The following is a 23467-nucleotide window of genomic DNA, read 5'->3' on the forward strand; positions in this document are numbered from 1 at the left end:
CTTAGTCAAAGGGTAGGTATCCAGAAAATTCACCATCATCAACGACAACAAAGAAGCTCTATTGAGCTAAAACGTCATTCTTGTGTGCATTTACCACACAGACACATTAAAGTTTGTGTGAGAGTTTGACTTTATTTCAAAACTGAATTATCTGAAAAAAAGCAGCTCATGATCAATTTGGCTACACAACAGTTTGTTATTTGCTTGGTTTAATGATGAAGCAAAGTTGCTTCTTTAAAAATCAAGGAGACCTAGTTTGTAACACTGGATAGTGAATTTTGGAAATTGAAAACAAATTTAACTAGTTAGCAGTGCAGTAGCAAAGGGAGCAAATACTAATATTAATATATTTTTTCCACCTACAGGAAAGTGCATTGCAGTCTAAGAGAAGGTTATTCTGACACAAAGGTAACATTTCCCAAGCGTTCTCGTTCTAGCGTCCCACGTAGATCTCAGTGTTTGCATTCATTCTTCAGCAACTGAATGGAATTAAGCCATGGGCGGCTCCACACTTCGAATGTGCACTGGTAGGGCTGAAAGGAAAAACAGACAATACATTTAACATTAGGATCTTTCAGGTGGTGTTATTTACACATATAAATGCTGTAGGTTTTTTTAAATCCAATAGCATAATGTCTACTGAGAACATGATTATTTAACGATCAGGTTAATATGCATTACACACTCGAAGGGATTCACAGCAACATCGCAACCAGAGACTAGAGGGAGTGGATAACATTATGCAACTTCAAATAACTAATGGCGAAATAAGCACTGGCATTGCCCCAACAAGTGATTTCCAATATCAGCCAAAAAAATTATTGCTGGCATGTGCAACTGCCTTTAAAAATACATTTTTCAAGAGACAAGAGGGCAGCGGAACAGTTTTATAAAGCTATTTCAAGTATGCAAAAGTGATTTATTATTATGAAATAAAAATCAAAACATAGAAACATCAGAAATAAATTTGTTTCAGATTATCACTTTTTGACAGGACACTTTTTGACATGTGCATCGAGCAAATCACTTCCAGTCTGAATGCAGCTTTAGTTACAAGGCTGCTGCATGATAAACGGATTTTTGTTTTTTGAGAAGATGCCATCAGTACCTTAGCCAATGCCTGGTCTGTGTAGATTTCGCACACTTCCTCTACACCATCCTTTCTGCAGGGGGTCTTTGCCATCTTCACGGTTATGACGTACTTGATGCCAGCGACCACCTGTAATGGGAAGGATATTTAAAGACAAGACCAAAAGCAAATGAACCCCTCCTCCTCTTCAACCCCCCCCCCCCTTCCCGTGAGCTAAGAAGCTTATCGGTGTAAACAAACAACAACACACTGCTATGCTAGACTTGTCTCAGGTTTCAAGAGGAGTGCAAAATAAACTTTAAAAAAAACAAAAAAAACATGACTCATCCACATACTAACCAATCTGTAGCAAAGATGTGTTTTTTGTCCGGTTCCTTTTTTTTTTTCTAAACCCACACAGCTCTTTTGTTCAGGCGGGCCAATGGCTGCCTCAACACAAACACACAAAACATTGCCGACCTACTGCTAAAGCTAGGCGCGAGAGGATGAGAGGAGATTAAAGAGCCAGCCATATTTTTGGGAAGTACCAACGCCATTAAGAAGGCATATAGCAAATAAATTGTATATAATGGCCATCGGCCTCTAGGACTTTAGTTTAGTAGTTAAAGGGGAAACCTTTAAAGGGTGCTTCACAGGCCTTTTCGTAAGGACTCACATCACTACGATGGTTTACTGGATGGCTTTCTGCTTTCCCCTAAAGAACAATCCAGTTATTCACAAATCTGAGCTTTTCTCACCTGTGACTGAACCTTGATCACTTCTGCCACTTGACTGAGGTACATATTGTTGCTGCCTCTGTTGTGTTGGACGACGGCGAAGTGGAGAGCGTTTTGCACACCTTCATCGTTGACATCGGCGTCTCTAAAGCCCCCGACCATGGCCCCATATCCAACGGCCAAAACGGCCGCAAGAACAGTCAAAGCGACCTTCCACATTTTGTATCTTCGCCTAACAAACACACAGGAGACGAAGTGAAACACTCCCCACCGTGCCCTCCCAGTTATATAAACATCGACGTCACCGCGCGAGGAGTGGCAGATCTCGCAGAGAATCGGTAATCCCCCGCAGCAGAGATCGTGTCTGATCCAGGCTGTTGTTGCGAACTCGCTCACACTCTTTGCGTCTGCACAACTAGCACCCAGCTGCCCGCGGTTATCTGCGGAAATCAAACAACTTATATCGAAAACAAGGTATGTTTAATCACGCTGGGATTTGATTTCCGCACACGCGACTTTTGAAGCGCTTTGCTGCGTGAAAAAAGTGGAACAAATAAAAAAAAAAAGCATTCTTGACCTCTGTCCCATTGTCCAGGTCTAAAGTCACCTGTGGACGCCCACTCCTGGAACAGCACGATGCAGAGACTGCAGATTTTGAAGTAGGGAGGCACTTAACTTTACAGTTATATGGACAAATAAATAGATTGTTCTTTAAGTTTCCTCTAATAATTTTCCCACACTTTGCAGGGACACTTTCTTTGGCTTGAGTGCTGTTCAGCAGCAGCAGCTGCTGATCGGCTCAGCCATGGCAGCAGGTGGAATAATGGCCTACATAGTTTACAAAAGGAAAAAACCAAGAACCATTCCTTTTGGGGACGGATGGTGGGGAGTGGGGGAGAAGACACTGTCAGAAGATCAGAAAATCTACCCTTTTCAAGTGGAGACCTCAGACAAAGAGATCGAGGTAGGTTTGAGCTGGTAATCCAACTTCTGAACGAACAATATTTGGGCACAGTTATGCAAAGCAATCTTCTTGATCAACAGGATCTCTACGAACGCATCGACAGAACACGCTACGCAGATCCTTTAGAAGATGGCAGGTTCCACTATGGCTTCAATTCCACTTATCTGAAGAAAGTTGTTTCCTATTGGCGACACGAATTTGACTGGAAAAAGCAGGTGGCAGTGCTCAACAAGTATCCACACTTCAAAACCAAAATAGAAGGTAGGTAACGGCTCAGCAGTGAGTGTCCTGGATTTACGTCAACCCACACAGATATTTTCCCAATAATCAGTTGTTTTGCTTTTCGTGTGTCAGGACTGGACGTGCACTTCATCCATGTGCGTCCACCGCACCGCGAGAATCAGAAGGTTCTACCTATCATGATTGTTCACGGCTGGCCCGGCTCCTTCTACGAGTTCTACAAGATTCTACCGCTTCTCACGCAAAGCCGCGACGGTGTTGTGTTTGAGGTCATATGCCCGTCTATCCCTGGCTACGGTTTCTCAGAAGCCTCTCATAAAAAAGGTAGAATACCTCTACTAATTCTAAATAAATCTGGCGGAAGATATTCACAAATGTGTCTCCACTGCTGCTCCAGGGTTCAACAGCCTCGCTGCTGCCCGGATTTTCCTGAAGCTGATGGAGCGTTTGGGTTTCTCTCAGTTCTATCTGCAGGGAGGGGACTGGGGCTCGCTCATCACCACCAACATGGCACAGATGAAGCCTCAGTAAGTGCAACAAAAACAGAAAACATGCCACAGGTTACTCGCTGGAACAGAAAGTCCCTTGGTTTGCTTTTTGTTAACGGAAACATTGTGACAGTTCCTACTGGAACTGTGGAGCATTGTTTGCACTGTGTGGATAGATTACCAAAAAACAAATGGCTGTGGAAATTCCTGAAGAGTGAAGCTGATATCATGTGAAAACTGGCACTAACATACATCACTCGCTGTGACCTTGGTAACGTTTTTCTCTCGTCTTTTTTTTTTTTTTCCCCCCACCATTTTTCTTTTGCAGGTGCGTGAAGGGTCTCCACCTAAACATGTGTATGTCAAATAGGGGTTTCAAAGTGCTGTTGTCCTTGTTGATTGGTCCGTATCTGCCCTTCCTGGTGGGTTTGAGTCGGGAAGATGTTCGCCGGTTGTTCCCTTTCTTTGAGAAGAACGTCTTTGAGATGCTGAGAGAATCGGGCTACCTTCACATTCAGGCCACTAAACCAGATACTGCAGGTGTGAACATAACACAGTTTAGCAAGCTCAGTGTTTCTGATAGTCACAGTGACAGGATTAAAAGGTCAAACAGAAGCTAATGTAAGAGAATCCACCTTAAATTGAGTGATTTCAGCTCTTGATACCGCTTTGTCGTTACAGGCTGTGGGGTGAATGACTCTCCTGTAGGCTTAGCAGCCTGGATTTTGGAGAAGTTCTCCTCCTGGGCTGATCTGAAGAACAGAGATCTGGAGGACGGTGGGCTGGAGAGGTACACGATGTCTCAATTAACTGACACTAAATTCTAGGACTGTGGAGAGATTGAAAATAACAATTTTATCAATAATTGATTTTATACAAATATTTTAGTTTTTTTTTTTTTTTTTTTAAATATTGGTAAGTGTCCAATTTTCCCGACACTAGTCTACAGGGCCAGGATCGGTGCAGCTCTAACAATTACTGATTATTTTTTTAGTTCAGCAAGGTTTATGTGATAGCTGCTGGTTTGTGACTGATAAGAAATTGTGTCATCTGTGCAGAAAATTCAGCCTGGATGACCTCTTGACAAATGTGATGATCTACTGGACCACAGGCTCCATCACCTCCTCCATGCGCTTCTACAAAGAGAACTTGGGAAGTAATCTTAACAACAGGGTGGATTTTAAGTACGTCGCTGTGTACTCTCCACACTACACATATGAGTGTTTTACCATGTCATGTGATGCCTCTAATTATACATTATATATTTTTTTGTTTTAGGACAGAGATATTTGTGCCCACTGGCTTTGCAGCCTTTCCTAATGAGCTCATGCACTGCCCCAAGTCATGGGCACAAATTAGGTACCGAAACATCCAGTCCTACACTTTCATGCCCAGGGGTGGCCACTTTGCAGCCTTTGAAGAGCCCCAGCTGCTTGCTGACGACCTGTTCAATTTTGTCAAGAAGGTGGAGAAGTCCTGAACAATGTTCCCTCTAATTTTTCACGTGTCTGAGTGAACACACAAACTCCCTGAGTGATCCCTTGGACCACTGTGAGCGACATCAGACGTGTGCACTGCGGTCGCGCCGGCATCTAATCCATCCAAGTTACATGGTTTATTAAAATAATCAAATTACAGCATTTACATTATGTTAGACTACTTTTAATTAACTGCTTTAGCCCACTTACAATGAAAATGTAAAAGAAATCTAGTCATTGACCTGTGTAGTATGTTAACACTATTGGAAGTAAAAATAACTTGAACTCCAATTTTGAAAACACAACTTTCTTTCTTTTTTTAAAAAAGCTCTGACTTGTATTATGAGTCTGTGGTCTGGGAGAGTCTGTAACTCTCTGTCTGCAAAATACAGTATATAATGACCAATGTTGGGCAATTAATTATATAGTTACTACATCAAAAAAGTAACTCAGTTTGGCAAACAACAAAGATTTTTGCAGCTATTTTTTTTTTTAAATGCAGCCAAGGCATTTTTAAATAAACATTTCAAACTATTTACAGAACAATCAGCTGTTCTGCATCAAATCTGATGCCACACAAATTATTTGTGCCACTCCAAAAAATAATTTCTGTCCACTATGAGATAAAGGAGAACAACAGCCTGATACCTGCAGGCCTGACAACAGGAGATGTATCACTCGCTCTTTGTTTGACTCTCTGAACCCAGTCTCTGTAGAATCTGGCACAAACCCTCCGGTGTACACTGGTCAGCCATTTAACTTTGTTCCTTTCTCTGTGCAGGAGGTCTGTAAAGCTCTTAAACTGTTAGATCCTAGAAAATCTCCAGGGCCCGACTTGCTAGATCCTTACTTCTTGAAACTGGCAGCTGATTTTGTGGCAGAGCCTCTCACAACACTTTTCAACCTCACACTGGATACGAATGAAATTCCCTCAGTATGGAAATCAGCTTTTGTTATTCCGCTATTAAAAGGGGGCGACCCAGCAGTGTTAACTAATTACAGACCAATATCTAATCTATCTGTGCTGGCCAAAGTTCTTGAAGCTCTTGTGTGTGAGCAGTTAAAGGAGTTTTTACACACCAATGCCATTTTATCTGAATATCAATCAGGCTTTAGGAAGAATCATAGTACTATCACAGCTGCAATTAGAGTGGTAAATGATATTACTATTGCACTTGATAAAAAACAACACTGTGCATCCCTTTTTATTGATTTGTCAAAAGCATTTGACACTGTTGATCATTGTATTTTAAAACTTAGACTCTTCCAGTCAGGACTCTCTGAGAGAGCAGTGGCATGGTTCTCAAACTACCTCAGTAACAGGTCTCAGTGCATAAAATCTGACGGTTTATGTTCTAACTTTCTTACAGTGCACAATGGAGTGCCACAGGGTTCTGTATTAGGTCCACTTCTATTTATCATTTACATAAACAATCTTGGTCTAAATGTGCCAGATGCAAATTTGCACTTCTATGCTGATGATACAGTTATTTACAGCTGTGGTTCAACTCTTGTCCAAGCCATTGACTCTTTGCAGAAAGCCTTTTTTGCTGTCCAGCACTCATTACTTCAGCTGAAACTTGTTCTCAACGCAGACAAAACAAAGCTCATGCTGTTTTCTAAATCAAGGAATTTGGCCCAAATAATCCCATCGGTAACCACTCTTGAAGGTAATAAAATAGAGTTGGTTCACACCTATAAATATCTGGGAATCTTAATTGATGACTCGCTCACCTTCAAACCACATGTAGAGAATCTTGTGAAAAACCTGAAGTTAAAACTGAGATTTTATTTTCAAAATAAGTTGTGTTTCTCTTTTAATACAAAGAAGCGGCTTGTTGCTGCAACATTCTTGCCTGTGCTGGATTATGGTGATATTCTATATATGAATGCTTCTGCTCAGTGTCTTCGAATGGTTGATTCTGTGTATCATGCTTCTCTGAGGTTCATCACTAACCGTAAATTTCAGACTCACCACTGTGAGTTATACTCTCAGGTAGGATGGCCTGCTTTGGTAAGTCGGAGGAACTCTCATTTATACAGTTTTATATATAAGGCAATACTTGGGTTGCTGCCTTCTTATATATGTTCCCTGCTTGCAATGAAACATGCTGGTCGGTATTCTCTTCGTCCGCATGGTTACTTGTTGCTTTCTGTTCCACTTGCCCGAACTGAACTTGGTAAAAGAGCTTTTGTCAATTTAGCACCCTCGGCTTGGAACAAACTGCAGAAGGACTGGAAAATAACTGAATTCATTTCATGAAGTGCTTTTAAATCTAAACTACGAATCCTTGAGGCCAAGTCCATAATATGCAACTGTTTTAATTAGATTGATTGTCATTTTAACTGCCTTTTTTTTTTTTTTTTTTTTTTTTTTAATTGAATTTTATTTTTATTTGTTTTCTTTCACTTACCTGTGTTTGAGTAATCTCTGTAACTGTGAGACACCTGCTGCTGCCTATCTTGGCCAGGTCTCCCTTGAAAAAGAGGTTTTTAATCTCAATGGGATCTTCCTGGTTAAATAAAGGTTAATAATAATAATAATAAACTCCTGTAACACCTGTAACATTCAGTACTCGCCTCATTGTTCTGACACACACAGCAAAACTACACTACACACTAACTACACAAGATTTGCGCTAAACGTCGCAAATCTCTCACATCTCAGAACACCGCCGTCACTCCTAAAACTTCCCCCCGTTTCTTAACAACTAAATGCCACGTTGCCATATGATTTTTTGATTGGTCGACATGGTACTTTTTTGGACGAATAGGAAAGGGAGAGGGGGGTGGAGTTTGTTTTTGCTCACAGGCGGAGAGTGCTTTCGAGCCTTTTTTCTTATAAAACGCCGTTTTTACCGTTTATTCCGCAGTAAATATAAACAACGACAGTATTCAGGAAGAAAACCAAACACTGCATATTTTTTTTTAATCACAACTCTGGTTTTACGTGGCCTACCAACACAATTTAAAAACTGGTATAAAGTCCACACTTTTTCCGTCAATTGTTCCGTCTGTCCTGCTCACATCTCCAATGGTTGTACACGTTGTCATTAACGTGGCTTCACTCCCACGTCAGCCACGCCGCTTTGCCAGCTAAAAGACCAGTGTCGGCACATAAGGACGCTGTCATAGCCTGTCAACCACGTTGATTAGCTGCGTATATACGAATGTCAATCGCATTATTGGCTGGACTATGGGATAAGGTGGCATCGTTCTAATACAATATGGGAGCAGCCAGTCACTCACTGAGTAACACTGCAAAACAGAATTGTTAAAGTATTAATTTTAATTTCAATTCAGGTTAATTTTTTTTGTGCGTAGAGACCGGGTCAGCAGTGCGCAATTGCGCACATGCGCAGCTTAGAGGGAACATTGGTCCTGAAGCCCTCAGTGAACACGCAGACCAGTTATAGCACATCTGTCCTTTATTATTTCAAGCAGGAGACATACAAATACTTATGTTGAACATTTTTACACCACGCAGCATCTTATCGCTTGATTCGTGACATTCAAGTCATTTGCAAGCTTTTGATATATGTAAACATACACAGATGACACTGGCATAAAGAAGTCTTGGTCATTAAAAATGTATTGCACTAACAGTGTGTGTGTGTATTGCTCTGTGTTAAATGAGGACAAACATTCTTTTAAACGATAATTTGTAAAAGAAAAAGGGGTAGCACACCATGCTGTTTATTTCACTATTGTTTGAATGGACATACTCTGAAACAAAAGAATAAGTCAAAACTGATTAAAATATGTACATCTTAATAAAAAAACAAAAATGTTTAAAGTTCCCTTGGATTGCTGTTAACATTTATTGTAATACACAAGCACCAGAAAGAAAGTGCTACACTCTAAAGACTGTCCAACTTTTAGGGTCAGTTACTGAAGCCCTTAATAGTCACGGGTAGGGATGGGTACCGGTGTCCGGTGCCATGATGGCACCGGTTCTGACATAAACGGTAGTAACCAGACCGAAAAGCAGCGCACATTTCGGTGCTTTATTTCGGTGCTTTTTTTTTTTTCCTGAGCCAATTCTAGCCAATCATTTTACGTTTCCGAGGATAGTAGGCGGGGCCAGGTACGTACGTTCTTTCAGAGCAGAGCTACAGATTAAAAATGCCCAAGGCGAAGCGGTCAAAAGTCTGGCTGTACTTCACAGCAAAAGGTGCAAACTCAGCAGCCTGCAACAAGTGCTTTAAGCTGATACTGTGATACTGTCAAAGGAGGTAACACCTCGAATCTGATGAAACACCTGGCGACGCATAGCGTTTTTTTTTTAAAAGCCGAGAAATTTGCCGTGTTTGATAGCTTGCTGCGAGACCTCACACCGTGCACATCTACTGCGGGTGTGGTGCCTGTTATCGGACCTGGAGTTAGCAACATCCCCCCAAAAGAGTAGAGTCCTGTCCCCTAGCCCTGCCAGTGTAGCAGAAATGATGACGGATGATGATGGCAGCAGCAGCCGTTCTCCTCTGCGTGAGTAGCTTCATGTTGTTCGTGTGTAATTAACGTTGAGTAGGCTAACCACATTATCACATTAATGCATGTAAGGTGAACTAGCAAACACCGTCGTAGTTACATGCGGCTGTCTTCTTGTTTGATGGCAAATACTCCCTTCACCCTGGCCAAAAAGGCTAAAATGACCAAAGAAAGAGTGGAAAACAGTTAAACAGAGGTTTTTGGACAAACCCATATGTAAAAGATATATAAAAATCTTATAAAGTTTGTATCTGTCTTGTGTGAAACTTGTATGAAAAGCATACAAGAGTGAAAACAGATATAAGATCCCTTGAAAAATTATATAAATGAAACTTGTATGTTTTGGATACTTACTAAAACAATATATGAAAGTAATGAGAAAGTGGCCACTTTCATGAGTGAATCATATAAGCCTTAAATGATTCACTATATGAAGTAGGCCACATGTTATGCAAGTCTTGTATAAGTTTTTACTATTTCTTTTCCATATGGGAAGTTTGTGTTTTTTTCCATTGTTTAAGCACTACTTCCACTCAAGAGTGAGACCATATATGCCCTATAGCTGCAGAAAAGGCTAACATTGTTATCTTTTTACAAAAAACCAGCTAAACATGAGAGGTTTTTGGACAAAGTTTGTGTTCTCCATTCTTTAAGCACCGGTTTGAGCACCGTTTAAGCACCGGCACCGTTTCAAAAGTACCGGTTTGGCACCGGTATCGGATAAAACCTAAACGATACCCATCCCTAGTCACGGGTGCCTGAAACCACACATAATCCTCCCAGTCTGACCCCTCCGCCCTGGGTTCCTTGCAGACGTTTGGATCGCTAGACAGAACGATGATTTGTTTCTTTACACGAGTTGGGACTTTAAATTGGAGTTTGGGTCGAAACCAGCCTACACCGCAGTCCCTGTGAGCCAGCACCAAGACTGTGGTGGGCATTAAACGAACAGGTCTGGCGTCAGACAAAAGGTCAGCCACAAACAGTGTACGGAAGATCTGCCTCAAGCACGATGACACCCGTAGACACTGACTCCCACCGGATGATGCCAGGGACTCCATGTTTATCTCGTACAGCTCTTTGGGGAGGACAAGCGAGCCACCCATTAACAGCAGCACGCGGGGCACCCTGCTGAGAGAGAACAGCCCCTCCAGCTGCTGCAGCACCTCCTCCAGCTCCTGAAGGGTCTGCTGACACTTGCGCCAATCCATGTCCGCAGAATGCACCGGTCTTCGATTCACTACGTCTTTGTCCTGAAAAGCAAAACAGACACCAAACATGTCTTGTTAATCTCTCATCACCAACATTTCATCAACTAAACAGCTGGAGGCAACTACCATAAACTGTTCCTGTTCACCTGCACCGACGCCTGCTGCTTCCTCTGGGAGTATACCAACTGGTCGTACGTCATGGGGAGTTGCTGTCTTTGATAGAGGATGCACTTGAGGATCTCGCTGACAAAACGACAGCAGCCTTCCTGAGTTACAGTCCCTGGGAAGACCACATTCACGCAGCCTTCCTCCTGTGCCCTCCTCACCACCTCGGCATCTCTGTCCTCTGCATCACCTTGTATACTGGCAGTCACTTTAATATGTTTAAAACCTCCCTGACAAGAAGCGTTGTCCTCCTCTGTGTTATCTGGAAAAAATATAAATACATTAAAAAAAAAAAAAAAAATCACTTAAACATTTATCTGAAAAGCCCATCTACTATACCACTAGATTATATATTTGTAGACTTGTAGGATGTGTTGGTACGCAGCATTTCTGATGTAGCTGATAGAGCTGGGCTGAACGATCCCAATATCGATAGTATCGTTTCAATATTAGTGTGAGAGTCCTGTCAGTTCAGTGTGTTTAACCCACTAAATTATATTAAATTTTTTTTTTAAAACCTCAGACATGTACCATGAAAAATGCCTGAACGTTTTCGTGTTGACTGACACGTCTATTTTATTTATGACCTATAGCACATTTAAATAACAGAAACTATTTGCTTCAGTTTCAAAATTCACGAAAAACTGTATGGTATGTTATTTTTGTATTACCTAGCTTTATGTCAATAATTACAGTGATTTAATGGTCGAATGTGTCCATTTGCATATTGACGATAATTCATCTGATAAATCATAACACACTGCTCCCCCTACAAAAGCTGCTGTTATAGGTCAAAAGTATTTGCAAAACTGACTCTTTATTTACTCGGTACCTAGTCGATACCAAAATTTGCAGTGTAGTGTACACAAACAACAACACACTGCTATGCTAGCCTTGCCTCAGGTTTCAAGAGGAGAGCCAAATAAACCTTTAAAAAACATGACTCATCAACATACTAACCAATCTTCAGCAAAGACGTGTTTTTTGTCGGGTTCCTTTCCCCCCCCCCTTAACCCACACTGGTCTTTTGTTCAGGCGGGCCAATGGCTGCCTCAATACAAACACACAAAACATTGCCGACCTACTGCTAGCGCTAGGTTGAGAGGATGAGAGGATATTAACGTGACAAATTAAGAAGCCAGCCATATTTGGGGGGCGTACCAACGCCATTAAGAAGGCATATAGCAAATAAATTGTATATAATGGCCATCGGCCTCTAGGACTTTAGTAGTTAAAAGTGAAACCTTTAAAGGGTGCTTCACAGGCCTTTTCTTAAGGGCTCACATCACTACGATGGTTTACTGGATGGCTTTCCCCTAAAGAAAAATTCAGTTATTCACAAATCTGAACGTTACTCACCTGTGACTGAACCTTGATCACTTCTGCCACTTGACTGAGGTACAAATCGTTGCTGCCTCTGTTGTGTTGGACGACGGCGAAGTGGAGAGCGTTTTGCACACCTTCATCGTTGATATCGGCGTCTCTAAAGCCCCCGACCATGGCCCCATATCCAACGGCCAAAACGGCCGCAAGAACAGTCAAAGCGACCTTCCACATTTTGTATCTTCGCCTAACAAACACACAGGAGACGAAGTGAAACACTCCCCACCGTGCCCTCCCAGTTATATAAACATCGACGTCACCGCGCGAGGAGTGGCAGATCTCGCAGAGAATCGGTAATCCCCCGCAGCAGAGATCGTGTCTGATTCAGGCTGTTGTTGCGAACTCGCTCACACTCTTTGCGTCTGCACAACTAGCACCCAGCTGCCCGCGGTTATCTGCGGAAATCAAACAACTTATATCGAAAACAAGGTATGTTTAATCACGCTGGGATTTGATTTCCGCACACGCGACTTTTGAAGCGCTTTGCTGCGTGAAAAAAGTGGAACAAATAAAAAAAAAAAGCATTCTTGACCTCTGTCCCATTGTCCAGGTCTAAAGTCACCTGTGGACGCCCACTCCTGGAACAGCACGATGCAGAGACTGCAGATTTTGAAGTAGGGAGGCACTTAACTTTACAGTTATATGGACAAATAAATAGATTGTTCTTTAAGTTTCCTCTAATAATTTTCCCACACTTTGCAGGGACACTTTCTTTGGCTTGAGTGCTGTTCAGCAGCAGCAGCTACTGATCGGCTCAGCCGTGGCAGCAGGTGGAATAATGGCCTACATAGTTTACAAAAGGAAAAAACCAAGAACCATTCCTTTTGGGGACGGATGGTGGGGAGTGGGGGAGAAGACACTGTCAGAAGATCAGAAAATCTACCCTTTTCAAGTGGAGACCTCAGACAAAGAGATCGAGGTAGGTTTGAGCTGGTAATCCAACTTCTGAACGAACAATATTTGGGCACAGTTATGCAAAGCAATCTTCTTGATCAACAGGATCTCTACGAACGCATCGACAGAACACGCTACGCAGATCCTTTAGAAGATGGCAGGTTCCACTATGGCTTCAATTCCACTTATCTGAAGAAAGTTGTTTCCTATTGGCGACACGAATTTGACTGGAAAAAGCAGGTGGCAGTGCTCAACAAGTATCCACACTTCAAAACCAAAATAGAAGGTAGGTAACGGCTCAGCAGTGAGTGTACTGGATTTACGTCAACCCACACAGATATTTTCCCAATAATCAGTTGTTTTGCTTTTCGTGTGTCAGGACTGGACGTGCACTTCATCCATGTGCGTCCACCGCACCGCGAGAATCAGAAGGTTCTACCTATCATGATTGTTCACGGCTGGCCCGGCTCCTTCTACGAGTTCTACAAGATTCTACCGCTTCTCACGCAAAGCCGCGACGGTGTTGTGTTTGAGGTCATATGCCCGTCTATCCCTGGCTACGGTTTCTCAGAAGCCTCTCATAAAAAAGGTAGAATACCTCTACTAATTCTAAATAAATCTGGTGGAAGATATTCACAAATGTGTCTCCACTGCTGCTCCAGGGTTCAACAGCCTCGCCGCTGCCCGGATTTTCCTGAAGCTGATGGAGCGTTTGGGTTTCTCTCAGTTCTATCTGCAGGGAGGGGACTGGGGCTCGCTCATCACCACCAACATGGCACAGATGAAGCCTCAGTAAGTGCAACAAAAACAGAAAACATGCCACAGGTTACTCGCTGGAACAGAAAGTCCCTCGTTCGCTGTTTGTTAACGGAAACATTGTGACAGTTCCTACTGGAACTGTGGAGCATTGTTTGCACTGTGTGGATAGATTACCAAAAAAACAAATGGCTGTGGAAATTCCTGAAGAGTGAAGCTGATATCATGTGAAAACTGGCACTAACTAACATCACTCGCTGTGACCTTGGTAACGTTTTTCTCTCTTGTCCTTTTTTTTTTCCCCACCATTTTTCTTTTGCAGGTGCGTGAAGGGTCTCCACCTAAACGTGTGTATGTCAAATAGGGGTTTCAAAGTGCTGTTGTCCTTGTTGATTGGTCCGTATCTGCCCTTCCTGGTGGGTTTGAGTCGGGAAGATGTTCACCGGTTGTTCCCTTTCTTTGAGAAGAACGTCTTTCAGATGCTGAGAGAATCGGGCTACCTTCACATTCAGGCCACTAAACCAGATACTGCAGGTGTGAACATAACACAGTTTAGCAAGCTCAGTGTTTCTGATAGTCACAGTGACAGGATTAAAAGGTCAAACAGAAGCTAATGTAAGAGAATCCACCTTAAATTGAGTGATTTCAGCTCTTGATACCGCTTTGTCGTTACAGGCTGTGGGGTGAATGACTCTCCTGTAGGCTTAGCAGCCTGGATTTTGGAGAAGTTCTCCTCCTGGGCTGATCTGAAGAACAGAGATCTGGAGGACGGTGGGCTGGAGAGGTACACGATGTCCCAATTAACTGACACTAAATTCTAGGACTGTGGAGAGATTGAAATTAACAACTTGATCAAAAATTGTTTTTATGCAAATATTTTCGTTTTTAAAAAATATTGGTAAGTGTCCCTTTTCCCGACACTAGTCAACACGGCAAGGATCGACCAAGATCGGTGCAGCTCTAACAATTACTGATTATTTTTTTAATTCAGCAAGGTTTATGTGATAGCTGCTGGTTTGTGACTGATAAGAAATTGTGTCATCTGTGCAGAAAATTCAGCCTGGATGACCTCTTGACAAATGTGATGATCTACTGGACCACAGGCTCCATCACCTCCTCCATGCGCTTCTACAAAGAGAACTTGGGAAGTAATCTTAACAACAGGGTGGATTTTAAGTACGTCGCTGTGTACTCTCCACACTACACATATGAGTGTTTTACCATGTCATGTGATGCCTCTAATTATACATTATATATTTTTTTGTTTTAGGACAGAGATATTTGTGCCCACTGGCTTTGCAGCCTTTCCTAATGAGCTCATGCACTGCCCCAAGTCATGGGCACAAATTAGGTACCGAAACATCCAGTCCTACACTTTCATGCCCAGGGGTGGCCACTTTGCAGCCTTTGAAGAGCCCCAGCTGCTTGCTGACGACCTGTTCAATTTTGTCAAGAAGGTGGAGAAGTCCTGAAGCCCTCAGTGAACACGCAGACCAGTTATAGCACATCTGTCCTTTATTATTTCAAGCAGGAGACATACAAATACTTATGTTGAACATTTTTACACCACGCAGCATCTTATTGCTTGATTCGTGACACTCAAATCATTTGCAAGCTTTTGATATATGTAAACATACACAGATGACACTGGCATAAAGAAGTCTTGGTCATTAAAAATGTATTGCACTAACAGTGTGTGTGTATTGCTCTGTGTTAAATGAGGACAAACATTCTTTTAAACGATAATTTGTAAAAGAAAAGGGTAGCACACCATGCTGTTTATTTCACTATTGTTTGAATGGACATACTCTGAAACAAAAGAACAAGTCAAAATTGATTAAAATATGTACATCTTAATAAAAAAACAAAAATGTTTAAAGTTCCCTTGGATTGCTGTTAACATTTATTGTAATACACAAGCACCAGAAAGAAAGTGCTACACTCTAAAGACTGTCCAACTTTTAGGGTCAGTTACTGAAGCCCTTAATAGTCACGGGTGCCTGAAACCACACATAATCCTCCCAGTCTGACCCCTCTGCCCTTGGTTCCTTGCAGACGTTTGGATCGCTAGACAGAACGATGATTTGTTTCTTTACACGAGTTGGGACTTTAAATTGGAGTTTGGGTCGAAACCAGCCTACACCGCAGTCCCTGTGAGCCAGCACCAAGACTGTGGTGGGCATTAAACGAACAGGTCTGGCGTCAGACAAAAGGTCAGCCACAAACAGTGTGCGGAAGATCTGCCTCAAGCACGATGACACCGGTAGACACTGATTCCCACCGGATGATGCCAGGGACTCCATGTTTATCTCGTACAGCTCTTTGGGGAGGACAAGTGAGCCACCCATTAACAGCAGCACGCGGGGCACCCTGCTGAGAGAGAACAGCACCTCCAGCTGCTGCAGCACCTCCTCCAGCTCCTGAAGGGTCTGCTGACACTTGCGCCAATCCATGTCCGCAGAATGCACCGGTCTTCGATTCACTACGTCTTTGTCCTGAAAAGCAAAACAGACACCAAACATGTCTTGTTAATCTCTCATCACCAACATTTCATCAACTAAACAGCTGGAGGCAACTACCATAAACTGTTCCTGTTCACCTGCACCGACGCCTGCTGCTTCCTCTGGGAGTATACCAACTGGTCGTACGTCATGGGGAGTTGCTGTCTTTGATAGAGGATGCACTTGAGGATCTCGCTGACAAAACGACAGCAGCCTTCCTGAGTTACAGTCCCCGGGAAGACCACGTTCACGCAGCCTTCCTCCTGTGCCCTCCTCACCACCTCGGCATCTCTGTCCTCTGCATCACCTTGTATACTGGCAGTCACTTTAATATGTTTAAAACCTCCCTGACAAGAAGCGTTGTCCTCCTCTGTGTTATCTGGAAAAAACAACAACAAACAAACAAACAAAAAATCACTTAAACACTTATCTGAAAAGCCCATCTACTATACCACTAGATTATATATTTGTAGACTTCTAGGATGTGTTGGTACGTAGCATTTCTGATGTAGCTGATAGAGCTGGGCTGAACGATCCCAACATCAATAGTATCGGATCACTAGTAGTGTGAGAGTCCTGTCAGTTCAGTGTGTAGCCCACTGAATTATATTAAATATTTTTTTAAAACCTCAGACATGCACCATGAAAAATACCTGAACGTCTTTTGTGTTGACTGTCACGTCTATTTTATTTATGACCTATAGCACATTTAAATAACAGAAACTGTTTGGTTCACAGCTTCAAAATACACCAAAAACAGAAAGGTGTGTTTTTTGTTGTATTAATTAATTATAGCGGATTAAATGGTCGTTAAATGTGTTCATTTGCATATTGACGATAATTCATCTGATAAATGATGGCACACTGCTCTCCCTACAAAAGTTGCCTTTATAGGTTAAAAGTATTTGTAAAACTGACCCTGTATTTACTCGGTACCGAGTCGATACCAAAATTTACAGTGTAGAACAACAGAAGTAGCTCTAGCTGTTTTCTCCCTTGAAATCAAATTTACAGCAAGAAAATAACCACAAAGTATTAATATCCTTAGACCAAAACCTTAACATAGTTTAAGAAACGTGATCACAGCAGTGGGTCTACTGTGATCACCCTCCTCCCTCGTTGGGGAACACATGCAGACTCACACCGGTTATGTCACCTACTTTGAGCGGAGGGTTTAGCGGTGTTTTCCTTATCGTCAGTGTCGTTCACGTAGTGCTGTCTAGAAGAGTCCTCTTTTAATTTTACAGCATGTTTACCCTTTAAATGTGTGTTTACGGGCCTTGGGGAACGTTGTTTGCTGATTTCCGGGGAAACACGACTTGAGTTTGGGTCGTCGGATACAGCTTGGACCTCAGGCGGTGTCTTCGGTTCCTCCGCTATGCTAATATCCTTTTCCGAGGAGAAGGAAATGCGCCTCTTTATCCCGAGGTCTCCGCTTTTATCAGTGGAGACATTTTCCGTGTCCTCGGAGTTTGATATTAGTTTTAATATGCTCGAGTCTTCTGCCATAGTTTTGAATATCCGCGCCGGCTTACGTCTTTTTTTCCCGGTGCATCATGGGAAAGGCTCATCAAAAAAAAAAAAAAAAAAAAAAAAAAAAAAGCCACATTCACGTTACATATTAAAAAAATCGAAAAACAAACGTTGACTTTAAACTACCGACGGCCTTCTTATTGGGTCCTCATACAAAACACACTGAAATGCGTTTATTCTTACCGATTATAATTTCAAATAAATCGTTTATTAAACTACTTTAACCGTGCTAGCCTGCAACAGCTCATTAAGTGGTTAATGTAACTCAACGTATTTCCCCCCCCCTGACCATTTAAATAAACATTTTATTGGCTAAAATAAACTTAACTCGTGACTCTCGTTTGGAGCAATTGCAACTGGCTCATGCAAATCACCTTAGGTTCACCTCTAGCCATTTAGAAATGACTGGGTTTTATTAAATAAATCCTGCGTGTTTTTACATTGAATTTATTTACTGTTTTATTTATTAGATATTTAAACTACTTGAAACTCAGGTAAAGTCTAATTTAAATTCATAAATATTGACTGATCCTCATTAAAGAACACCAGACAGTCACGTTATTTGTAAAGGTGAGCAAAAATAAAAGAATTTAGTTGGGGTGCACCCTAGCGGTTAGTTTGTGCAGTACATGGAGAAAACAAGGGCAAACCTCAGGTGTGATAATTAGCAGTGAAAACTTCTACAGATATCCAAACGTTTCCTTTAAAGAAGCACAAAGAAAGGTGGAGGAAGCGGCTGGACATTGTTCTGTCAGATTTCTTTTTAAAATATTAATAATGACTTCGGTGCGAGTAGCTGTCCGAGTCCGTCCATTGAACAAAAGGTAGGGAGAATGACTTCTTTTATTATCCCCCAAGCTTTCAAAATGGGCTCTGTGTCACCCCCATACACTTTTCACAGAGAAAAGCAGTTATCCTCGAAGGTAATAATTCATATGAAGGAGAAGACAACAACCATTCAAAAGGTATAGGTCTATTATCACAAAATGAAACGCGCTATACTGCAGTTAATGAAGTTATTACTGAAAGTCAGCGGTACCTGCGTTTATAATTTTAGCCCACAGTTCGAGGGGACGAGCTCAAGGGCGTAGGAAAAACCTTTTCATATGATTTTTCATATGACTCATCTGACAGAAGAAGTCCCACGTTTGCATCCCAGGAGAAGGTATCTGGATTCTTCAATATCTCACCTGTTTGGAGATTTTATATTGCTTGTGAGCCTTTAGTGGAGGTTAACGATCACGAATTAAGTGTGAAAGAACTGTTTTCCTCTCTGCATTTTCCTCATTTTGAAATAATCTTTTCTCTGTTGCCTCAGATCTTCCGAGACTTGGGGTTTGAAGTCCTGAAAGCTGCATTTGAGGGTTGCAATGCCTGCGTGATTGCTTATGGGCAAACAGGCTCAGGGAAGTCCTACACTATGATGGGTCCTTCAGTAAGGTCTTCTATTAACTTGGCAAACATTGTAACAAAAGTTTAAATGCAATTTATTGATGATTTGTGTGGGGGGGGGGGGTTTCATTGGAAGCTAAAAAATACATTTTAATCTACTGGCAGATGACAAATTAAAAGAAAAGACAACCTTAAGTGCCTTTGTGGTGTCCCGGTACCTTAATATTGTCTCTCAAAGTCGAATTGAGGGAAAGCATGGATCTCAAAGATACTTATTTGGTGCTTTCATTATGATGACAGGGATGGAGAGCTCTGTCACACACATCAGTCCAAACTTTCACATAGAATTAGTTTGAGAGCTGGTGACTGTAAAGGTCACAGTGTACTATTCACATTCGTTCATTTTCACACTGTTCCTGTGAGTCATCGTGCCCTGTGGATAGGGACTGAATCCCTTCACTGTAGGAGTCAATGGTTCAAGTCTGTCCTTCGACATGCCATCAATAATTGTGATAAGCCCTTTTTGAAGGTGCATGCCTTTCATTCAGATTTTTTTTTTTTTTTTTTTTTTTTTATTGTCCATTTTTACCAGAATAATTTGTGGTGAAAAATTGCATTTCCTTTTTTTTTAGTTTTGTTTTTATTCAAGGTGCAAGGCCTAATTTCCATGCCTCATTTCAAAATGCATGCCAAATGTGACCTGTAAATAAACCCGACCATAATCAGGGACTTATGGGATGTCACAGCATTCACAGCTCTTTACAGATTACACTGCGGTAGTGCTAACCCCACTGTGCACACAGCACTGACTTCTCACCGCATTAGAAGCTGGCTGATAGCAGCCTCATCAGGTGTGTTTGTTTCTCCTTACTAATCAGAAAATTTGATGAGGCCAGCAACCCACCGCTTTTTTTTTTTTTCCCCCCTCACCTTGCGCAGCAATGGGAATTTCACATTATCAGTGAGGTTTCAGCTTGTCTACCAGGAGACTTTTGCAAGGTCATCACCAGAGCTGCTGTCAACATCCCAGATAATTATATATGGCTTTTAATGCTTACTATCTGTTACTTTGTAATTAAAACAAGAGGGCATGTAGCTCAGACTGGAATTGCTTTTATGCTTCAGTAATTCTATATCAGGATGAGCTGTTTGTGTTATTCAGCAGACTTTGCATATACTGAGTTGTGGTCATGGCACAGCATTACATAGTACGACACCCAAATTAAAAGAGCATAGAAGGAGCATAATTGTCATTTTAAAGTGTCTGTATCATTTTGTTTTCTTTCTAATGTGTCAGCACGATAAAGGTTTAATCCCACGGATCTGTGAAGGCTTGTTCTGGGAGATATCTCACAGGAGCAAGAGCGATGCCGTGACGTTCCACACAGAGGTCAGGTAAAGAACCATCAAACTTAACTTTTAAACATGTGCTCAGAAATCATATTTCAGTAGAGAGAAACTTAATTTTTGTCAGTGATGGACCTTCAAGTTTTGTTTTTTTTTCCTTAATATTTTTATGGCCTCTGACAGTGGACTCATCTCCGGTTGTCCTGACAGACTTCAGGGTGGCATTGGATACCACTGACCACAAAATGTTATTAGAGATTAAAACACAGCATTGATAATAAAGAAAATGTGCTCCAATGGTTTAAATCTGTCAGTTTGTAATTTGTGCATGTAAATTTGGAGTCTTTAACACATGTAGCTTAGTCATTGTTCCACAGGGTTCTGTGCTGGGACCATTTATATTTACATTTATACATGCTTCAGTAAATTTCTTCAGCAGTATCATTAGAAGGCATAGCATAAGTTTTCATTGCCATGCAGATGGTACCCAGCTTTCTTTATCCATGAGACCAGATAACAAAAATCAGTTATTAGGGTTAGCTTAATGACATCAAGGCCTGGGTGACATTTAATTTTCTTCTAAATTCAGACAAACCCAGTGTTGCAATATTTGGCCCTAAAAACCTGTTACTGAAGTTGGCCTTCAGTAACACTGTGAGGAATCTTGTAGTCCTTCAATGCAAAAATTAAATATATATGTTGGACTGCTTTCTGGCATTTGTGTAATATCTGTAAGATTAGAAAGATCCTGCCTCAGAGTGATGCTAAAAAACTAGTTCATGCATTTATTACTTCTAGGTTGTACTGCTGTAATTCATTATTAAGTTGTTCCAAAAATTTCTACCGAAAACTTCAGTTAATTCAAAATGCTGCAGCAACAGCACTGGCAGGGACTAGAAAGCACATTTCCTCTATATTAAGTTCTCTTCAGAAGTGAATTTAATATCCTTCCCCTGACATATAAAGTCTGGACTAATCAGGCCCCATCGTATCTTAAAGACCTCATACCATCATATTATCCCAATAGAGCACTTTGCTCTCAGACTGGCTCACTTGTTGTTGTTAAGTTTCTTAAACTGGAATGGGAGGTAGCACCTTAGCTTTCAGGTCCCTCTCCTGTGTAGCCAGCTCCCAGTTTGGTTTGGGAGACAGTCACCCTCTCTACTTTTAAGATTAGGTTTAAAACTTTCATTTTTTGATAAAAGCTGGATTAGGTGACCCTGAATCCTTCCTTAGGTATGCTGCTACAGGCTCACTCTGCTGCAGGAGATCACTGTGATGCAATGAGCACTTTGTCATTAAGTTTTGTCTTTCCTCCCTATGCTCTTGCCTTTCCATTTTCTTTTCTCTTTCCCCTCTCTGATACTGACTCTGCCAGAGGTTTCTTCCTGTTAAAAAGGAGTTTTTCCTTCCCGCTGTCACAAATTGCTGCTCATAGGGGGTCGTCTGATTGCCTTGTTTTTTTGTTTTCCAGAATACTTTAGGCTCTTTGCAGTATAAAGCACCTTGAGATGGCTCTTGTCAGTTGGTGCTATATAGATCAGCTTGAGTTGAATTGAAATGAAACTTTATATAGGCATTAATCTCAGAGAGAATTGTCAACCAGTTCGAAGGGAAACAAATTTAAAGAGGTGGTTCTGCTTTGCTGGGCAGGTTAATTATCATGCAGAATGTGGAGAACGAAGGATATGAAGCAAAAACGTGTGCAATACTGTTGTTTCACAAGAGACATGGAGGCCAGTGAATTAAAAGGATATTAAAAAGACTTTGAGCATTAAACAGTTTTATAAAACTACTGGTGTTGCTGGAAAGCATCTGGATACAGAGTTTTTCCTGTTGTTTATGCCTATGAAACTTTGTACTTTGTGCAAAGGTCTACTGTTTTTAGCCGATGGTAACTTATTCCTAGACTCAGAATTCAGAGTGATATGCCGTGATGATTCTTATTGAGTTGTTCTTGATTGTAGAATATAAATGGGCCAGCAGTAATGAAGGGTAAAAAACCCACCGTTCAAAATGTGCATAAAACCATTATCGATGTTTTTTGGGTACTGTGAGTAATGTCATAAAAACACACACGTGCACATGGGACTGGTCTCATTAAATAATTTGGATGTGATGGTTAAAAGGAAGAGGCGTTCATCATTATTCTCACTTTGCTGGAACAGTCACATCATTTAGAAAAATTGAAAGGCCCAAATGTAATGAAACCAGAAAAAGGCACAAAGTTTTATTGCTATAACCCTGTAATGTTCAAAATCCCAGATGAAATCTAATCTCATCACAGTGTGTTTTATGTCCCAGCTGTTCCCCTAAATTATTATGTTAGGAGATAAAATTGCTGCTTTTAAGTCAAACTACTTTGAAATCATTGTTTTGCCATCTGTTTGCATGTGCGCTGCTGGCACATTATTTGCGTTTAAATTAACTCTATAATTGGATTTTATTTGATCGCCTTTGCTTGTCCGTGATTTTTAGAATATCTCAAAAAGAATCAGGTACAACATTTGACAATTAACACATCTGTACTTGTTCTTTTTTTTTTTTTCTTTTTATAACCGAAAGCAGCGGCAGCGTTTTTTTTCTCAGAATACATAAAACTAAAAAAATAAAACAACATCAACAACAAAATGCTAAGTTTGCTGTCTGAGTTCTCGGCCCTGTGCCAGGAAAAAACATACATGGCTACATGAGCAGGACATGGTTTCTCCCATTTTATTACTGCCATGCATGCTTCTCTAAAGCCTAATTGCTTTATGCCTCGCATTGTTTTTGAATCAGACGCTAGTCCCATTGCGTCTTGCACAGATGCACCATAACT

At 41.4% G+C, this 23467-nt stretch overlaps 5 protein-coding genes across 9 annotated transcripts in view; 3 read left to right on the forward strand and 2 right to left on the reverse strand.

Annotated features, from left to right (window-relative positions):
• Positions 1–112: 112 nt before the first annotated feature.
• Positions 113–12532, reverse strand: cst3 (cystatin C (amyloid angiopathy and cerebral hemorrhage)). 2 transcript variants are annotated; one of them, XM_019366433.2, is made up of 3 exons: positions 1828–2206; positions 1109–1219; positions 113–533 (listed from the first exon to the last, which is right to left on the reverse strand). In XM_019366433.2, exons 1-3 carry the CDS (start codon positions 2023–2025, stop codon positions 453–455), a joined length of 390 nt encoding a protein of 129 aa, XP_019221978.1. In that variant the 5' UTR covers positions 2026–2206; the 3' UTR covers positions 113–452. The 2 variants fall into 2 exon arrangements, with proteins under 2 accessions (XP_019221978.1, XP_019221979.1); XM_019366434.2 differs by lacking the exon at positions 1828–2206 and adding an exon at positions 12200–12532 and having other exon boundaries at positions 234–533.
• On the forward strand, positions 2138–15563 carry LOC100711364 (epoxide hydrolase 1). 3 transcript variants are annotated; one of them, XM_019366415.2, is made up of 11 exons: positions 2138–2280; positions 2402–2465; positions 2554–2770; positions 2851–3031; positions 3125–3334; positions 3408–3537; positions 3827–4038; positions 4180–4288; positions 4557–4682; positions 4777–4963; positions 15331–15563. In XM_019366415.2, the coding sequence occupies exons 2-11, from the start codon at positions 2443–2445 to the stop codon at positions 15343–15345; spliced, it is 1410 nt and encodes a 469-aa protein (XP_019221960.1). In that variant the 5' UTR covers positions 2138–2280; positions 2402–2442; the 3' UTR covers positions 15346–15563. The 3 variants fall into 3 exon arrangements, with proteins under 3 accessions (XP_019221960.1, XP_019221959.1, XP_025753575.1); XM_019366414.2 differs by lacking the exon at positions 15331–15563 and adding an exon at positions 8355–8470 and having other exon boundaries at positions 4777–4971; XM_025897790.1 differs by lacking the exon at positions 15331–15563 and having other exon boundaries at positions 4777–5023.
• LOC100711636 (epoxide hydrolase 1) lies at positions 12516–15554 on the forward strand. The gene is made up of 10 exons (XM_019366413.2): positions 12516–12652; positions 12774–12837; positions 12926–13142; positions 13223–13403; positions 13497–13706; positions 13780–13909; positions 14196–14407; positions 14549–14657; positions 14924–15049; positions 15144–15554. Exons 2-10 carry the CDS (start codon positions 12815–12817, stop codon positions 15343–15345), a joined length of 1410 nt encoding a protein of 469 aa, XP_019221958.1. The 5' UTR covers positions 12516–12652; positions 12774–12814; the 3' UTR covers positions 15346–15554.
• Positions 15537–17953, reverse strand: mad2l1bp (MAD2L1 binding protein). 2 transcript variants are annotated; one of them, XM_019366421.2, is made up of 3 exons: positions 17631–17953; positions 16473–16753; positions 15537–16368 (listed from the first exon to the last, which is right to left on the reverse strand). In XM_019366421.2, exons 1-3 carry the CDS (start codon positions 17881–17883, stop codon positions 15841–15843), a joined length of 1062 nt encoding a protein of 353 aa, XP_019221966.1. In that variant the 5' UTR covers positions 17884–17953; the 3' UTR covers positions 15537–15840. The 2 variants fall into 2 exon arrangements, with proteins under 2 accessions (XP_019221966.1, XP_005474024.2); XM_005473967.4 differs by having other exon boundaries at positions 17535–17953.
• A 577-nt stretch (positions 17954–18530) lies between these two features.
• kif16bb (kinesin family member 16Bb) overlaps positions 18531–23467 on the forward strand; it is a 36049-nt gene continuing 31112 nt past the window's right edge. The window contains exons 1-5 of the mRNA XM_013269014.3: positions 18531–18731; positions 18809–18872; positions 18965–19072; positions 19226–19342; positions 20597–20694. Of these exons, the coding sequence (XP_013124468.1) occupies positions 18685–18731; positions 18809–18872; positions 18965–19072; positions 19226–19342; positions 20597–20694 (434 nt within the window). The 5' untranslated portion in view covers positions 18531–18684. The remainder of the gene's footprint in view (positions 18732–18808; positions 18873–18964; positions 19073–19225; positions 19343–20596; positions 20695–23467) is intronic.

The sequence above is a fragment of the Oreochromis niloticus genome, linkage group LG13 (assembly GCF_001858045.2).
Source record: "Oreochromis niloticus isolate F11D_XX linkage group LG13, O_niloticus_UMD_NMBU, whole genome shotgun sequence".
Taxonomy (NCBI): domain Eukaryota; kingdom Metazoa; phylum Chordata; class Actinopteri; order Cichliformes; family Cichlidae; genus Oreochromis; species Oreochromis niloticus.

Excerpts from the sequence above, each read along its gene's own strand:
- cst3 (XM_019366433.2), bottom strand. The coding sequence starts at position 2,025 with ATGTGGAAGGTCGCTTTGACTGTTCTTGCGGCCGTTTTGGCCGTTGGA. Across the intron at positions 1,220-1,827 it reads TGATCAAGGTTCAGTCACAG|GTGGTCGCTGGCATCAAGTA; the intron begins GTGAGAAAAGCT and ends TTCCCATTACAG. Across the intron at positions 534-1,108 it reads CAGACCAGGCATTGGCTAAG|CCCTACCAGTGCACATTCGA; the intron begins GTACTGATGGCA and ends TTTTCCTTTCAG.
- LOC100711364 (XM_019366415.2), top strand. The coding sequence starts at position 2,443 with ATGCAGAGACTGCAGATTTTGAA. Across the intron at positions 2,466-2,553 it reads CAGAGACTGCAGATTTTGAA|GGACACTTTCTTTGGCTTGA; the intron begins GTAGGGAGGCAC and ends CACACTTTGCAG. Across the intron at positions 3,335-3,407 it reads AGAAGCCTCTCATAAAAAAG|GGTTCAACAGCCTCGCTGCT; the intron begins GTAGAATACCTC and ends CTGCTGCTCCAG.
- LOC100711636 (XM_019366413.2), top strand. The coding sequence starts at position 12,815 with ATGCAGAGACTGCAGATTTTGAA. Across the intron at positions 13,707-13,779 it reads AGAAGCCTCTCATAAAAAAG|GGTTCAACAGCCTCGCCGCT; the intron begins GTAGAATACCTC and ends CTGCTGCTCCAG. Across the intron at positions 13,910-14,195 it reads ATGGCACAGATGAAGCCTCA|GTGCGTGAAGGGTCTCCACC; the intron begins GTAAGTGCAACA and ends TTTCTTTTGCAG.
- mad2l1bp (XM_005473967.4), bottom strand. The coding sequence starts at position 17,883 with ATGGCAGAAGACTCGAGCATATTAAAACTAATATCAAACTCCGAGGAC. Across the intron at positions 16,754-17,534 it reads CGCTAAACCCTCCGCTCAAA|ATAACACAGAGGAGGACAAC; the intron begins GTAGGTGACATA and ends TGTTTTTTCCAG. Across the intron at positions 16,369-16,472 it reads AGCAGCAGGCGTCGGTGCAG|GACAAAGACGTAGTGAATCG; the intron begins GTGAACAGGAAC and ends TTTGCTTTTCAG.